At 58.3% G+C, this 17,848-nt stretch overlaps 1 protein-coding gene across 2 annotated transcripts in view; it reads left to right on the top strand.

Moving 5' to 3' along the window:
• OLFM1 (olfactomedin 1) overlaps positions 1-17,848 on the top strand; it is a 38,602-nt gene that overhangs the window by 6,407 nt on the left and 14,347 nt on the right. The window contains exons 1-4 of one of the 2 annotated variants that reach the window (XM_061154158.1): positions 6,194-6,344; positions 8,221-8,370; positions 13,174-13,329; positions 15,499-15,718. In XM_061154158.1, the coding sequence (XP_061010141.1) occupies positions 6,195-6,344; positions 8,221-8,370; positions 13,174-13,329; positions 15,499-15,718 (676 nt within the window). In that variant the 5' untranslated portion in view covers position 6,194. Of the gene's footprint in view, positions 1-6,193; positions 6,345-8,220; positions 8,371-13,173; positions 13,330-15,498; positions 15,719-17,848 lie in introns of those variants that run through there. The other variant, XM_061154159.1, reaches the window with a different exon arrangement.

Below are 17,848 nucleotides of genomic sequence, written 5' to 3'. Positions count from 1 at the left end.
TTTCCTGCGTTCCCAGCCCAGACCCCAGGGTTGCCTCTCAGACGTCTTCATGACATCACCTTCTAATTCACGCCAGGGTCAGTTACTTACTTGATAGAAGCCAGACCGCCCTCCACTAGGTGTGACGGGGCCCCTTGCCTGGGAAGGAGGACCCAGAGGCATCCGCAGGCCCGGAGCCCAGCCCCGACCCCAGGCGCCCTCTGAGCACCCCCGTCCCTCTCGGGGCCTCTCCCGGGACCAGGCACCACTTCTGCTGGGGTGCCTCAGACAGGGTGGGGCCGTGGCTTCCCGTCCCCGTCTGGGCGGATGGTCTGAGGCGACGGGTCTGTAAGGAGCGTGGGACTTTCCCGAGCGGGAGCAGAGCCTGTGGGCGGCCAGCTCTGCGGGCAGATGGGGCGGCAATCGGGGGGCGCCTCCCGGGACAGCCCCGCGGCGGCAGGGCGCTCGCCCTTGGGGAGGCAGCCGGCCCCCGTCTTGGGGTCTGAAGCTGTGTGTCCTGACGGTAGAGAGGGAACGCAGGCTTGAGCAGGCAGCGGAGGAAGGACAGTCCGTGGTGGTCCCCCATGGTGGTCTCCCACGGCTGCTGGGAGGGCGGCCTCCTCCAGCAGCAGAAGGCCAGGTCCTCCCGCCCCCAGAGCTCCGAGGAAGGAAGGACGAAGGCAGGGAGGCTCTGCCACCCCGCTGTCCCCTCCCTTCCCTCCCCCTTTCTCTCATCTCTCTCCCCTTCTCTCTCTCTCCCCCTCCTCCACGCCCCCACCCCCAACCACACGCAAATAGCTGACGGAAATACGGATGTTCTTAAGCAGCAGAAAGGCCTGCACTCTGTCCTCTGGGGTCTGCCTTGGAGCGCGGGAGGCTGGCCCCGCCCCCGTAAGTGTCCACGAGCCCGGTGGGCCTGTTTTCTGTCCGTGGAAGGGAGTTGATCAGAGGCGCCTCCCTGACCCGCTCCCTCGCCCTGCGGTCGTTGGGGGGACTCTGTCTGCATCGGGACCCCACCTGCCGTCCACCCCTCGTAAGGAGGACAGGCTTGAGGTGGGAGGGCGCATCCAGGGTTATGTAATGCTGGTCCCCGCCTGCAGAGCCGGGAGGCCCGGGAATCCTTGTTTCCCATCTGCTGGTGCCTCTGCACGGAGCCCACCAAGGTCAAGGCTGGGACGGGCTGGCATGAGGACAGATGACCCAGCCCGAGGCCCCGCAGGGATCGGGGAAGGGGAGGAGAGCTCCCCGCCCTCCCTCGGGCTTAGCTGACCGGAGCCCAGCCATGCTCTGGCAGGAATGGCGGGCGTCATGCCCGCGGAATGGCGCAATTGGCAGGTATCTGTGGCCACGAAGACACGGTACTCCTGCACCTCGAGAGACCTCATGTGCCTCGGGCTACAGTCTGAATGACTGTGTCCCCCCCACCGCCCACCACATTGCGTATGTTGAGATCCTCACCCCCAGAGGTGATGGCACAAGGAGATGGGGACTTCAGGAGTTGCTCTGCCCTCCTGAATGGGATCAGCCCCTCCTGACAAGCTCCAGAGAGCCCCTCACCCCTCCCGCCATGTGAGGACGCAGGGAGGCGGGCCCGCACTGGACCGTGACCATGTGGAGCCTTGATCTCAGACATCCGGCTCCAGAACTGTGAGCAGGAAATGTCCGCTGTTCACCAGGTTCACCAGCCACCCAGCTGGTGGTCTCAGATGGCCCTAAACACCGTGACATCTGAGGGGCAGAGGTGGACCGTGTCTTTGAGCCTGGTCTTGGGAGAGGGGCTCCTCACGTGACCTTGGGCAGGTCTTGTCATCTTTCTAAGCCCCAAACACCTCCTCTGTAAAGCCGGGCTGCCTTGGCACCATCCCGAGGGCATCTGTAAGGATTCTGCAAGTGACTCACTTCATGTAAGGGTGTCTGGGGTGCGGTACCCGATCCGTTAGTCCAAAGATGGCTATTGAGGGCTGCGAATGTAAGTGAGCCCTAGCTCCAAGGAAAGCCGTGTGGGAACTGGGGTTTTGTTTCCTTGTAAAGAACACTCGGTGTTGGCCAGTGCCATGGAGCCTTTAATCCATATGCCTCTATCCTTCAACAAGCCACAGTGTGCTTTTGGAAATGCTGTGTAGCTTCTAAATCAAATTACACTTGCTGAGGCTTCTCACATGACCCTTTCCAAATGCATTAAAAGCAGTTGTCTCTCCTACTGAATCACAGATCCCGGACACTGGAGAGGACTTGGGTGGGGGATTAGATGGAAGTGACCTGCCTTGAACCTCCCAGTGGTTAGAGCCACACGCCGTCGGTTACAGAAGCACAGGTGTGGGTCAGAGCAGCAGGGTACAGGGTCCCAGCTGGGGGAGCCGGCTGTGTCCACCACACACCCCAGTGCTGTCCACACACTGCATCTGGGAGGGGAGGCGGGAACAGGGCGTCTATTCGATTCTCTATAGTGAGCTGACCGGTGATGAGATGATGGCGAGGATTTAAGGGCGTCCGGTGGGTGTGAGTCCGCTTTCCTCCTGTCCCTCTCAATGCTCTGAGCTCCCGGAGATCAGCTTAGTTCCCTGGGAGTTGCAGGAATTCCAAGGTGCAGCCCGCACTTGACAAGCAGGTGTGAGTAACCCAAAGCTTTTTAAAGGACACCTGTCAGCCATGCCTTATGGGGATGCCATAAACCCCTTCAGGCTCCCCTTCAGGACTGCAGGCTCAGGAGAAATACGATAAGGGGGTTTCTTTCTTTTTTTTTTTTTTTAGATTTGAGTTTTGTTTTACTGTTCAGAATATGGAATACTAAACAAGTTTTCAGTGAACCTTCTAAGCCAGTTCAATAGTTAACTTTTTCCTTCCTACTTATCAAGATATAATTGACATATACAACACCATTTAAAGTGGTCAGCATAGTGATTTGACTTACATACATGATACATCATAAAATGATTACTGCAGTAAGCTTAGTGAGCATTCATCATCTCATATAGATACAACATTAAAAAAATAGACAAAAATTTCTTCCCTTATGATGAGAACTCTTAGGATTTAGATTGACTGTCTTAACAATTCTCATGTATAATTAACAGGAATGTTAATTATATTAATCATGTTTACATTCCATCCCTCAGTCAGTTCAGTTGCACAGTCGTGTCTGACTCTTGGTGACCCCACGGACTGCAGCATGCCAGGCTTTCCTATCCATCACCAACTCCTGGAGCCTACTCAAACTCATGTCCATTGAGTTGGTGATGACATCCAACCATTCATCCTCTGTCATTTCCTTCTCTTCCTGCCTTCAGTCTTTCCCAGCATCAGGAGTTCCCCTGCTGGGACTAGACACCCCCAGGGCTGAGGGGCCAGCTCCCAGCTCCCCCAGCAGGAACTCTCCCAGATGCAGCAGAGGGCAGGCAATTAGGGCCAGCCTGGAGACTTGAAACCCAGATGATAAGGGGGTTTCAAGTCTCCAGGCTGGCCCTAATTGCCTGCCCTCTGCTGCATCTGGGAGAGTTCCTGGGAGAGTTCCTGCCGGGGGAGCTGGGAGCTGGCCCCTCAACCCTGGGGGTGTCTAGTCCCAGCAGGTCTTGGGAGCAGGACTTGGCTCCACCGGTGCAAATGACCTGGATTTCATTTCCTCCGCTGAACAGCCCAGCCAGGCTGGCTCTCTTCTAATTTAGAGTTCCCATTGTAAATCCCCTGGGACACTACTGCCGTGAAATCAGATCAGAAGTTCTTCAAGATCAGAAGAGGTTTTTTTTTTTTTAAATTCTCTGTGTCTGCACGTTTGGTGCTCACCTTCCTAGAACAGCCCTGGGTGCTGGGAGTTGTTTTCACATCCAGCAGTCCTTCCTCCGTATTCGTATGTCTGTACCAAGGGCATCTCCTGTGGGTGGTCTTTAGCCAAAAGCAGCTCTTAGGAGAGGCGGCGGGGGTGTCTGGGGGCGTCAAATCCCAGCTTGGTCCCATGCCCACGCGTCAGTTGCTCCACTGAGGGTCCCCTTGGAGCGCCCTGCGTCTTCTGCAAAGCGGGCGTGGCGAGGGTGGGTACCGATACTGGCTGCCATGCCTGCCGCTGCGCTGACTCACTGAAGCCTCGCTGACTCATGACACCCTGCTGTCATGCCCTTACAGATGGGGAGACTGAGGCACGGGAGGGCTAATTACCTTGGCTGAAGTCTCACAACCAGTCAGGGGCAGAGAACCCAGGCTGCCCGGCCGCAGACTCTGAACACGGAGAGACCGCTCTGAGCCACCTGTCTTGGTCGGTTGGCTGGTTGTCGGGAGGTTTTTGTTCCTGCACGGTGCTGGGAGTCTGCTGCGCCGTGCTGGTGTTGTTTCTGAACTGGGAGATTACAGCCGGCGGCACCGCGTGTCCCGGCTCTGATCCGGGGCCTGCAGCTCGCTGCACCCGCATCATGCGCACAGGAGGTGATAAGAATCTGCTGCTTCCCGACGGCTCGCGTCAGGGTTTTGCAGACACCAGCCTCGGGTGGGATCTGCAGCGGTCCCAACAAAATCGGGGGTGCGTGTCCTTCTGCAGCAGGAAGCGGGTGTGAATGATTTGGGTCAGCACAGCTCGAAGCCCTAAATCGGTGTTTAACGTTCACTTAAGGAGAAAGGAGCCCGGCGTGGGGGACGGCCGCCCCCTCAGCGGGCGGGCAGCCTGGACGCCTGCAGAGCCTGCAGTACCCGCCGGCACTGGGAGATGGCGCCCTTCCCCAACTCTTGAAATTCTCTGCCTGCCACCCAAAGGCTGCCTCAGATCCCTGCTTTAACCAGAAAAACAAGCCCAAGGCGTCCCTTCAGCTCGTGGGTCCCGCACCCGCGCTCAGGCCAGGGCCGTCCTGGCTGTAGAGTCCTCTGTCCCTGGGAGCAGAGAGTGGAGCCCAGGAAAGCGGTGTCCCTCCTCGGTGGCCCCAGAAAGCCTTTCCGCCTCTGTCTGCGCTTCTGGCCTGCCCGGAAGGGAGATCGATTTCCACGCAGAGAGTGTCGTGGGGTGCTGCCCTTAGCTGGGGGGCCTGGGGGAGCACCTTTCTTCTCCGTCAGAAGCCACCTGCAAACTCTAAAGTCCTGTTAAGATGTGTGACCCCATCATGCCGGTGCTTCAGAGGGGACTTAACATGTCCTGGCTCAGATGCTGCCAAGGGCTGGGGAGTTGTGCCAGCCTGCCCGGCCCCCCTGCCCCTCTGCCTGGGCACCAGCTCCCCCCACCCCACAACCCCGAGGAGGAACCAGTGAGGACACGCACCCCTGGCCCCCAGGTCCTTGACCACCAGGTCCCCACCACCTGGACCACACTCACCCCGGGTGGGGTGGCTTTAGCAACCCCGCTCGGAGGCCTGAGCCCCTAACCCACGCCCAGCTCCTGCCTGGCTGCCACGTGCCCACACCCCTCACAGCCTGACCCAGGAGCCCGTACTGGCCGGTGCCGGGGCTGCCAGCAAAGGCCTGCGGGGTCCCAGCTGCCCTGGACTCCCAGAGGGGCCTCTCTGCTTCCCCTGGCCCCCTCCGCCAGCGCTGGGGCTGGAGACCCCCACACGAGCTGTGTTTGGAGCCAAGAGTTCGGCTGTCTTGGTTTCTGCTAGGCTCCGGGGGCTAAGAGAGACCTGGCTGGGTGGGTGGGCGGGCGGGGTCTCAGAGTGGTGCCCGGGCCTGGCTGGCCGGCGGCTTTGAGGGTGGAGGAGCAGCGGCCCGCCCAGCTCGTGCGCCGAGGCCGCCGTGTTGGAGGGCGGATTTTGATGACTTGCGGGGCGGTGGTCTGTCTTTCCTCGCGGTCGACGGGGCTCTGCAGACCTCGCTGCCAGCAGCCAGGGGGCGGCGGGGAGCCGGAGTGGAGAGGAAAAATCCACCCATTTCCTGGGCAGATTGCGTCGGCCGCCGCCCGGCCGTGTCCCCGCCTCCTGGCCGCGGCCCCCGCGCGCAGACCGCGCGGCACTCAGAGCCGGAGCCGGAGCCCGAGCCGGCGGCCCTTCACAGCGGCGGGCGGGCGGCAGCGGACGGCGGGCAGCGGCGGGGCGGCCACACTCCCGGGCGCCCGGGGCGGCGCGACCATGGCCGGGGCGCGCGGGGCGGCGGCGGCGGCGGCGGCGGCGGGCGGGCGGCGGCGGGCGGAGGGGGCGCGGGGACACGGCCGGGCGCCCCTGCCCGCCGCGGTGCCCGCCGCCTGAAGGCTGCCCGGGGCGCGGAGCCGGCGCCGGCGCGGCGCGGGCGCAGGAGGCGTTCCCGGCGCGATGTCGGTGCCACTGCTCAAGATCGGGGTTGTGCTCAGCACCATGGCCATGATCACCAACTGGATGTCCCAGACGCTGCCCTCGCTGGTGGGCCTCAACACCACCAAGCTCTCGGCGGCCAGCGGCGGGACGCTCGATCGCAGCACCGGCGTAAGTGCGCCCGCCGCCCGCCCTGCCGGGGCCTCCTTCCCGCTCCCTCCCGCTCCCCAGCCCCGGGCGAGAGGGCGCCGCGCGAGGAGCAGGGCGCAGGGGCAAGGGCACTCGCGGGACCCGCGCGGCTTCCGCGCGCCGCGGTGGCAACCCTGCTCCCCGCGCCCCCAGCCTCGGCCACTCCGCCGGTCGCGGGCCCCTCTGTGTGGCGCTTCCCGCCTCGGTCCGGTCCCCTCGCGGGGGCCTCCCGGGAGCTTGCCTGGGACTCAGAGGCTTGGAGTCCACATTCAACTAATACGTCCCTTGTTGACAAGGTTTGGAAACTGAGGCAGGGGTCTTGAGGACTTGTCCAAGGTCACTCAGCAAGTCAGAGGGAGACGCGGTGGCCCCCGTCCGGCCGGGTCCAGTCTGGGCTCGGAGCTGAGCCCGGCCCACTTGGCAAAAGCCGGACTGGACCGGCCGGAGTGGGGCCCGGGCGGCCGGGCGGCCGGGCTGGGAGCTCCTGCCCTCGGAGTCCCGAGGCGCCTTTCCCCCTAGCCCAGGCGGAAAGCCCCCGGTCCCCGCGGCGGAGGGTGCAAAGGGGCCGGTCGGGCCGGGAGGCGCAGCCGCGGGACTCGCGCCTCGCCTTCCGCGCCCCCTCCCGCCCTGCCTCCCCAGGCGCTTCTCGTCCCTTCTCGGTGCCCTGGGGGAGGGGGCGAGCGGCGGACTCGGGGAGTGGCGGGAGCGGGGCGGGCGGAGGAGGGGGCGCGCCCCAGGCCGGCTCCCTCTCGGCGGAAAGGAGAGGTGAAGGACACGCGCTCCTCTCCCGCGCCGTTCCTTCGGCTGTGAAGGGCGCCGTGCTCCGAGGGGCTGTCCCGGTGACCCCTTCTGACCATCACCCGTTCACCTCACCTGCCCTCCCGAGGACTGCATGCAGCCCTTTCCTTTGATGACTTTGTTCCTGCCTCGGGGTCCTGTGCCCCTGGGGCTGGAAATGAATGAAATGCAATATTTGTACCCTGGACTCCATCCACCCAACTTCGCCCCATCCCCACGCTAAAAATAGCAGGGAGGTGACCTGCGGCCACACGGCAGGCTGCAGGCTCTGTGCTCAGGGGGGAGTTTTCAGCCGGTCGTGTCCGCCCAGGCACCTGGCGGTCGGGACCACCTGCGCTGGGCTGCAAGGTGACACCATGTCCGTGTGTCAGCAGCCGTGTGCGGCTCAGGTGTTGTGACGGGGCTGGGGCACACCTCGGGGCGGAGGCTGGGTGTGACCCCGGCAGAGCCTGTCACCAGCAACTTGGCGACATCTGCCAAACGGCTCGTGGGCGGCAGCCTGTGTGGGCTGGAAGCCCAGCGTCCCCTCGGGGGCCTTCGCCAGGTGGGCCGCGGTTGCAGCCAGGGCCTGGGGTCATCCCAGCTCTGGGCTAACAGGCAGCTGGATCCTGGCTGTTCCTCCCCAGCTCCGGGAGCAGCGGAGCGCGACTGCGCCAGCCGCCCCTGCTCGCCTTACGGGAGGAGATCTTGTTTCTGAATTACGTGCGGCTGTGAGTCAACCAGCCGCTTGCTTCCCTGCCTCGCTCCTTCACCCAGCTCCCAGCCTCTGCTCACCCCTCCCTTCCACCGAACCTGTCAGCTGGGTCAGACGCCAAAACTCTGAACACCCCCTAAGTTTCAAAATCCCTTGAATTAAAAAATATGTCTGAAAGAGCCTTGCCTGTTAAACTCCCTTCCAGCCCTGGGGATCCTGATGGGAGACCGTCGGGGATCCCCCCCCACCCCCGCCACGGTCAGCGGCTGTCTTTGGACCCCTTTTTCCTGCCCTTTCACGGGGGCTGGATGTGGACGGTCATGCTCCGTGGTCTCACTTTCTCTCCCTCCCCCCCCCGCCCCCCAGGTGCTGCCCACCAACCCTGAGGAGAGCTGGCAGGTATATAGCTCTGCCCAGGACAGTGAGGGCAGGTGCATCTGCACAGTGGTCGCCCCCCAGCAGGCCATGTGCTCACGGGATGCCCGCACGAGACAGCTGAGGCAGCTGCTGGAGAAGGTGAGTCTGCGGGGTGCGTGTGTGTGTGTGTGTGTGAGAGAGAGTCTATGGGGGTGCATGGCTGTGTGTGTGAGTCTGCGGGGTGCGTGTGTGTGTGTGTGCGTGTGAGAGAGAGAGTCTATGGGGGTGCATGGCTGTGTGTGTGAGTCTGCGGGGGTGCGTGTGTGTGTGTGTCTGTGCGTGTGAGTCTATGGGGGTGCGTAGCTGTGTGTGTGTGTGTGTGCACCCCGTGCTGGCAAGGCGTGGCAAGCCTGCAGGGTGCGTCCCAGCTCTGAGGCCTCGCTCTCCCCCGGCAAGGCCTGCTGGGAATATTGGTGAATGGATGAAATGGATGGAGGGAGGGAGGGAGGAAACTCCCCCGGGCTGCCCGGAGTGGGGGCAGTACCTCCGCCCAGAGCCACAGGGGCGGAGCGAGGGGGCATCCGGGCCTCTCTCCCCTCTCCCACACTGCCGTCTAGGGCTCACGCCCACAGCCTGGGGTCCAGGGGGCCAGAGCTGTCCCCGAGCCACACCTGGAGCGCTCCCGTGCTCCCGGGATCATGGCCGAAGTGGGGGCTTTTCCCTGCCTCTGGGTGGTTGGACTGAGTGCTGGCCATGCCAGGCATTCGCTCCTGTGGATGCCTTCCCGCAGATTGAGTCATCACCTTTGTGACTCACCTGGGAACAGCACGTGCGGGCTAATCTGCTCTTTCAGTTGCTCCTTGCAAGAGCTGGGTGAAGCTGGTGAGATTTTCACCCCATTTCAAGACATGGAATCTGGGTCTAGGGTGGCGGGCTGACTACCCCAAGGTAGACAGCCAGCAAGCAGGGGTGCCAGCTCTGAACCCAGCCAGCCCCCCGCCCCAGCACCCCCTGCCCCCCACGGAGGCCCGTGCCCCGGATCACAGCCATCCCACCTCCCGGGACAGCCCTGGGGTCTCAGAACCTGAGCGCCAGTTGTCCCGGGAGCTCCTAGGGCGGGGGAGAGGGCAGCCCTTCTGCTCCATCACCACCCTCCCCAGGGAGATGGCGTGTGGCACCTCGGGACCCCTCGCTCACCACACGCACGCAGCACACATATGCATGTGTGCACAACTGCACACAAATACACACAGATACCACACGCAAATGCACACAGATATTCATGTAGATACACCACATGGAAATGCACACAGATACTCATAAACACACTCATATACACACATACCCCACACATACACACAAGTACATAGACACACGGTCACATGCACACCCCACAAGGGCACACACCTTCTTACACGCCACGCACAATCACACGTAAACACACACACACGCACCGCACACAAATTCACACACGCCACACAAACACACATGTGTACATACATCACACACACATCACATACGAGTGCTCACTTATGCCACACGCCCCAGGAAAGCCATGACTCCCCCATCAGCTGAGCAGCAGGAGCTGTGGAGGAGGGGTGCGGGGGCCTGCCCTGGGGGGCAGGGGGCCTCCCTGGGGCGGGCCCCCCTTGGGGGGACTGGAGGCCCTGCAGCCCGCCCAGTCTGTCCAGCTCAGCGCAGGCCCTATCTGGAAATCAGGAGGGCAGGGTCGGGGCTTCCTGGAGCTCCGCCCTCTGGAAGGGGCTGGGAGGGGCCTCATCCCCGCCCCGGGGCAGGGGGGCGTGGAGCCTGGCTCCCCTGGAGGACCCCGTGTGCTCTGCTCCACCATCTTCAGCCACCCCAGTAAATCACTGTGAAAGAATTAAAGAAAGATGCATGTAACTGGTTCCACACACATTTATTACCAGCAAACTAGACCAGAGCCTAATTGGGCCTTTAATTGTTCATGATTGTGGAGGAGAGGGTGGAGCTCAGAGGGGCCTCCGGGGCTGGCGGGTGGCCCTCGAGCCCTGGGAGGCCTGCTCAGCTCCAGAAAGCATGCGGAGCCCCCGGGAACCCTGGCCTCGGGCGCCTTCCTGCCCGTGTCCGCCTGGCACAACTGCTGAAAAATTTAGAGCCCGATTTTACACCCTGGCGGGCACTGTGCTCTGGAGCAGAAGCCATCCTCGGTGTGTGGGGGGGCCTTCCACCCCCTCCTCCTCTTTCCTTCTGAGCATCTGTTCTCTCCCTGGGGCTGGGGTTCCAGCTTGCCTGCTTCTCCAGCCTGGGGTCCTGTTGAAACCCACCCCAGGAGCTTCCGAAAGGCGAGCCTTGCTGCTGCTTTGCTGAGGCCCGCAGTCTCGGAGGAGCCTGGCCCCAGTGTCTCCTGAACGCAACTCCCCCTGCCCCCCACCCCCTGAATTAGAGCCTCAGGCTCTGTTCTCTGGGAAGAAGCTCAAGGCCCAGAATTTGAAAGGGTGGGCACTGGAGTCAGTCCAGGCCTTGCCTGGTGGCTGTCTGCTGTGGGACAGTCGCCAAGTCACCTAACTTCTCTGAGCCTTGGTCCCCTCAGTAAAGTGAGACTTGAGATAGCGCCGGCCTCCCAGGGTTTTGTAAAGATCAGATGCGATCCACAGCCCAGCGCCTGAAGCCTAGGAAACGTCCCATAGACACTAGTGATCGGGGTCCCCTCCAGGCCAGGGGTGTCTGCCACTCAGGTGGCCGCCGCCCTGCCCATCTCAGCACCTGCGGCCACCTTCGGCGGGGCCGGGGATGGGTGCCCTGTGCCCTTGGCAGCTGTGTGACCTTGAACTCCTCCGTCGGCTTCTGGGGACACACCCTACAAGGAGGAGGGTGGACTCGCTCAGCGCAGGGCCTCCAGGCTGTGGGTCTGAGACCCAGGGGCCTGACTGCCGCCTAGGGCTTGATTATCTGCTCTGATTGGAGGGAAAGGGAGGCCTGGAAAGGACTGGAGGGGGGCGGGGGACTCCATAGGGCAAGTGAGTAGCTTGGCATCTTTAAAATGTGTTTCCTACATTTAAAATTTGATTTAAAACCATTTAAATTCATTAAAACAGGACTTCCCTGCAGCTCAGATGGTAAAGAGTCTGAGTGTGATGCAGGAGACCCAGGTTCGATCCCTGGGTTGGGAAGTTCCTCTGGAGCAGGGAATGGCAATCCACTCCAGTGTTCTTGCCTGGGGAATTCCATGGACAGAAGAGCTTGCAGGCTATAGTCCGTGGGGTCGCAAAGAGTCAGACATGACTGAGCGACTTAACACACAGATTCATTAACAGCATCCTTCTGGCGTTTGAACAGCTGGGAGGGCTGTGTGTGGCCTCCTGAGAAGACCAGGCTGACGCCAGCGAGGGCCCAGCCGTTTCTGCCCAGCGGAGTCTAGTCAGCAGCCTCGTGGGTTCTGCTGTGGCTTCAGCAGTCCACCCAGGAGGGAGAGGGGGGCAGGGTCTTGACTGCAGTTGCCGTTTTTGTTCCTTCCTCCTGCTATGGTTGTGCCTTAGGGGCTGGACCTGTGTGCTGGTAACACGTGTGAACGAGGCCCGTCCACCTCCCTCCTGGCGGTTGAGACAGGGACGTGTGTGGCTGCTGCGCCAACAAGGTGATGGTGTTTCCAGCTGGTGTTTGGCCACTTCTGGCTCGGTGCATCAAGGAAGCCTCCCTGGAGGAGGTGGCATTTGTGCGGGGCCTGGAAGGATAAAGGAAATTCAAATTGTCCCAGAAGTCTGCAGTTACTCAAAGAGACAGAATAAACCGTTGTGGAGGGATGGGGGACAGGAAGACCTGACGTAATAAAGTAAATATATTTTAGTTTCCCCTGAAGCATGTAAAGAGAACGGGTCAGAGGGAGTCATGGTCATCTACATGTTATATGTTATAAACCTGAAATTTTAAACCGAATTCATGTGGATTACTCTCAGGTAACAAACCATAGAATCCCAGGCATTTTTCAGCGCCAAGTTGAGCAGCATCAGTTTTCCGAACTGAGAAGCCTCTTGGTCTTTTATTTGGTGGGGGGACTGCACTATCATCTCTTCTGTTACTGACCAGGCAAAGCTGAGCCTCACACCCAAAGCAATTTTGTTCCCAAAAGGGAGGGTATCTGCAAATTCAGCAAAAAAAAAAATCAGAAATGAAGATTTGCGATTATGGAGTTATCTTCCCGCTAGTGATTGGATTCAATTCTGAGAAAATGGCCCACCTCTTTCCCCCTCCCCGCCACCCTCAATGCCTGGGCACAGAAGGGCAAGCCAGCTTCCTGAAAATAGAATGTGCTGCCAGGTAGCTGCCCTAAAACTGTTTTTCTTTTAAGCTCTCTGGAACCCTGTTGAATATTAAAGTTTCATCTTGAGGCTAGAATCAATTCAGATCTGCCTGTAAAGATGTGGAACAGCGATTCTTCACTTGCTGGGTGATTGATTCCTGACTCTATGTTCTGAATGTGCATGTTTGCAGAGCAGTCATCTGCCTATGATACCGTGGGGTGTGACGGATGGTGTGTGAGATGCGGAAGTAGGGAGCCCGTCCCCTGCCCCCCGAGCACTGCGCTTGTGCCCCCAGCCCTGAGGTTTAGGGGGAGAGGTCTGTACCCGGAGATAGAGGAGCCCAGCCATGCTGTTCATGTTTGTTGGCATTTGTGCCTGCCTGTCCCCCCCGAAGGAAAAAGCCACCCAAGGCCATATGCCTGGAGCTTTGACCCACAGGGAGCCAGAGGTCCCTGCACCCTGGTTGTAAGAACACGTCCTGGAAGATGGCAGAGGAAATGTTGACCAGACCATTTGCTCTGTTGAGGGATTCTTGCTCATAACAACCCGATACTGGTGACAAACTAGTTAAGTCACGCACAGGCCGCCTCCGGCTCCGGCTGCTGTCTCTGTAGGAGGCAAATACAAGCTCCGGGCACCTGCGCACGCTCGTCCTTGAACCTGTTTGTTGCCTTTTTGACAGGTGCAGAACATGTCTCAGTCCATAGAGGTCCTGGACCGGCGGACCCAGAGGGACTTGCAGTACGTGGAGAAGATGGAGAACCAGATGAAAGGACTGGAGTCCAAGTTCAGACAGGTGGAGGAGAGCCACAAGCAGCACCTGGCCAGGCAGTTCAAGGTACGTGCTGCGGCCCCTGCACCTCCCCTCTCCCCTCCCCCTCCCTCCCTCTCCTTCCCTCTCCCTCCCCTCCCTCTTCTCCCCTCCCCCTCCTCCCTCTTCTGCCCCTCCCCCTCCCCTTTCTCTCCCCTCCCCCTTCTCCCCTCCCCCTTTCTCCCCTCCCCCCTTTCTCCCCTCCCTTTTCTCCCCTCCCCCTTCTCCCCTCCCCCTTCCTCCCCTCCCCCTTTTCTCCCTTCCCCATCTCTCCCCCCTTTTCTCCCCTCCCCCCTTCCCCCCCTTCCCCCTCTTCCCTCCCCTTCTCTGAGACTGTGACTCCAGCTCCTTCTCCCACTCTCCCTCCAGAATAGCAGTTTGAAGCCAGGGAGGATCCCAGCAAGGATTGCTCTTTTTCTTGCTAACGGCAGCCTTCCTTGGAAGTAGAGAGGCCACCTGCCCTTGCCCTGGTTTGGCGGAAATTCACCTTGAAAGGGGCAGAGTTGAGGTGCGGTTTTCACACCTATTAGCTTCCCAGGCCAGGACCCCAGGCCCCAGCTTCTCCAGCCAAGTCACAGATTAGCTGGGAAGGGACACCATTGGTCCTTCCCGACCCACAGCTGCTGCAGGTGAATCACATTAGCCAAGGATTAGCTTAATTGATTAGAGCCATTTCTGAGCAGGGATTGCTCAGGGCAGTTCTTCACATCTGACCTAATTTAGCGGCAACAGGGCTTGCTGTAGATTTGCAGGGAAGGCAGAGAGACACCAGCATCAACCTCCCGGTTAGTCTTTCTTTTCTCCACATAACTCCGCTATTAAAGTCAGAGTTGGTTTCACCTAAAATCATATATACATATGTACAAATATGTATATATACACCTAGAGTTTACTCAGCTTCAGAATCATTACATTGACAAATGATATGCACCTTAATTAAGGCGTACACGCATGTTAATTAGAAACTGAGCCCAGATGTAAATGAACGGGTCAGATTACACAGCCCCGCTGGACTGCAAACTGCTGACGCTCTGGGTCTTCCGGCCTTTTTATGCTAATGTTTTCCTTTGATGCTCTCCCTGCGTGCAGCAAGAACTAATTCGCTTGTAAAAGCCATACATTATGTAGACGAAATGGCAAGCTAATGAAGTTATAAATCTATATGATAAATAAAATAATAGCAGCTTGATCCTGTTGAGGAGAAATGAGCTGATCTCTCTTGCTGGACTCAGGTGGACCTGTCCTTGCTTCTGACATGTCACCATGAATTATCTCAGAAAGAGACTTTGACCTGCCTGACCCAAAAGAGCTTGTGTCTCTGCTCATAAGGCCAGCACTCTCTTCCCCGGGGTAGTCTCAGATTCCTCTAGGGATGTCTTCAGCATCCATGGGCTAGCTCCTCTTTGCAAGCATGCTCTCCTAGTTCCCAAATCTTGAATCCTATGGCTCTGGGGGGGACGTCAGGCTACCCTTGCTTCTGACCACACTTCAACTGCCTTAAACTCTTGCAGCAGCAATTGCTGTGAGGGTACCTAAAGGACTGTGAAAGCAGTTTGTCTGGACTGACTCTAGTCTTGAAGCGTGATTTTTTTTTAAGTGATGGTTAAAATATTTGTCTGTTAATGGCTATCTGTTTCAGGCAGGCTAGTAAGCTAGTTCTTCAACAGTTTTCATTTTCTTGCTTGCAGGGCTAACTTAAAAGAGTTTTTTCAATGCTGCAGACTGAAGAAGCAGTCCACTCCCATGTAACCATGACAGAGGGCCAGAGAGCTTTTTTGCACCCTGCATTTTTACAATTATTTCCCGTTACTTAGCACCATGCCCCTAAGGAACCTTGAACACAACCAGGATCTCTTTTGCATGTGACTGTAGATGCATTTCATGAATAGTTTGAACCCTTGTCAATGCATTTTTTGAAAAAACAAAAACAAACAAAAAAAGAGATACTTTGTGTATGTGACTTAAAGCATGTAACCTTAAGATGTTGCATTCTAAACTGACAATAAAGACCTTTCCCAAATATGTTGGTGTTCTGAAGACTGTTTAATATACTCTTCTGTGGACCAGAATAAATCAATCTATAAAGAAAGCGGGAGTGTGGACATTTTCCCTCACCTAGGGAGAAGCCAGGCCAAGGCAGGGTGTTAGAAGTTTTTGCACGCATCGCACTGAACCCAGCTTATTTTAACCTTGCAGGCGATAAAAGCGAAAATGGATGAACTTAGGCCTTTGATACCTGTGTTGGAGGAGTACAAGGCCGATGCCAAATTGGTATTGCAGTTTAAGGAGGAGGTCCAGAATCTGACGGCAGTGCTTAACGAGCTGCAAGAGGAAATTGGCGCCTATGACTACGATGAACTGCAGAGCAGAGTGTCCAATCTTGAAGAAAGGCTCCGTGCATGCATGCAAAAACTAGGTAGGCCCAGAACCCCGCGGGCGGGCACTGCATCGCCCACCCGCCACTGGCTCACGCAGGCCCAGGGAGTGGTGCTGAACCGGACAGCGCCCGCCTGGCTTCCCGAGCGATGGCTGGATTAGGGCTCCTGGGTAGGGTTGCCTGGACAGGTAGCTGAGGAGTGTAGGCTGCGCCTGTCCTAGGGCCTTGGCCAGCCCGTGCAGAGGTCAGCTCACAGACCCCCCTGAGTTGCACATCTGGAAAACTGATGTTAGATGAAGAGTGTGTGTGTGTGTGTGTGTGCACGCGTGCGTGTGTGCTTGTGTCTGTGTGTGTTGGGTGGCTTTTTAGGACAGGAGTTTCATAGAGCTGGAAGCACATCTCATCCCCTCCAGCTTTCAGGAGAGGGCTGACAAAGCTCCCTGAGAAACCGAACCATGCAGAAAATTCCATCACGTCAAGGCGGAAGGCTCGCCATTCATAACAAGCAAGGGAGTCCCTCTAGCACCTGAGGGGCGGGGCTGGGAGCCAGTGGCCCCGGGCTCCTTCTGAGTCTTGTCTGTGGTGGATACCCATCACCTCATCAACTTTCTGGTTAATTTAGCAAGTCTTAACATGTCCAAGTCGGAGTCCACTTTGAAAATGCACATTTTAAATCCCAATTCCATTTTTAGGTTTTCTTAGAAAAGATTGGCTGGCCCTTCTCACTCACTGTTTTCTAATGCAAAGGTTATTCATTTTCTTATTGTTTACTTTTTGGAGCAACTTAGGGTAATTCTGCTTTATGCACAAGTTTCTTTAGGTTTTAGCTGGTGTTTTCACTTGAGTCTCTTTTCATCCCCCACCCCCGGCACACTACAAATGCCTTATTTTAAACTTAAAACATCCCAAAAGAACAAGTACTTAAAAAAAATTCCCCAGTGCTATTAGGTGGGAGACAGAGAACGAGAACGTTCAAAGGGCAAGGAGACAGAGTCAGCCAACCTTTTGTTTGAACAGGTTCCCATGTCTGGGTTATTTTTAACGGTGTTCTAGGTGCCCTGGTAAAGTCCCCCAGGCCCAGCGAGGGCGGTGAGCGATGTTGGAGCCTTGGAAGGAATCTGTTGTGATGTGTACACTTGTCGGCATCACGTGAGGCATTCTATGCTACCATTTTTCACATGTGCTGCCTCGTGCCCACGTCCTGCTATGTCCGGGGCTGGGTGACCTGGGACAGTTTCAGGATGGGTCTGGGCTGGACGGTCTCCACCCGCCCTCCCATATCAGCATCCAGGAGTCAGCAGGAGTGTTTGCAGTGTTACTGGGTGTCGGGCTTATCCGTGGTTACGGGCTGCGTGGTGACTTCTGGCAGACACTGTCTTTGGTTTCTACCTGTAGAGACGCGTGCTCCCGTCCCACTCTCCAGACCCTCCAGATGCTCCCCTGAGGGCTCTCTCCTGTTACTCACTGCAGACAGCACTGTTTTTATTCCCTGGTAGACAGACCATGTAGACCAGGGAGAAACCAAGATTAAACCTCCACATTTTCCGATTAACCGATCAAGCAGCAAGGTGGAAATTCAGAGAGAGAAGTTAGCGCTGATGAGACTCTAGGAGCCTTTGCAGGAGAACGCTGCCCAGCCCAGGCAGGCAGCCTTCCTCTCCAAACTCAGCCTATTTTTAGAAGCTCGGTGAATTCGTTTTCAGGCTAGAGATCTTGGGGCTTTCACGTGGCCGCCCTCGGGGAGTGAGGAGAGAGGACACGGGCCCCCGGAGCCCTGCTCTCCACCGCTGAGTGCAGCCGCTTCTGTGCGTAACTCCTTCTTCAGAAGGACCTTGACCCGGAGGGGGGCCTGCTGAGCTGGTGGCGGTGGGGGTGACGTGGGGTCTGCCCTTAACCACACTTGGCAGGCGATGCAGGAGGGTAGCAAACCGAGGACCCCGCCCGGCGGTGTCCTAAAGCAGCGAGGGCCGTGTGGCTCAACCAGGGCACTGACTGCTTCCGGTTTCAGCCACCTCTTCATCGTAAAACGAAAGCAGAGGGGTCCCTGCGCCCTGGGGGTCACTGCATGAGTTCACATCACGGACTGACCGTGCCCGGCGCGGAGGAGGTGGTAGAGGCACACATAGGCAGGTGAGGAGGTAGTAAGTGATAGATGTGGCTGGCAGGTAG

Source organism: Dama dama, chromosome 11, assembly GCF_033118175.1.
Source record: "Dama dama isolate Ldn47 chromosome 11, ASM3311817v1, whole genome shotgun sequence".
Taxonomy (NCBI): Eukaryota; Metazoa; Chordata; class Mammalia; order Artiodactyla; family Cervidae; genus Dama; species Dama dama.
Note: the sequence above shows the minus strand (reverse complement) of the source record. Positions and strands in the feature narration are given on the sequence as shown.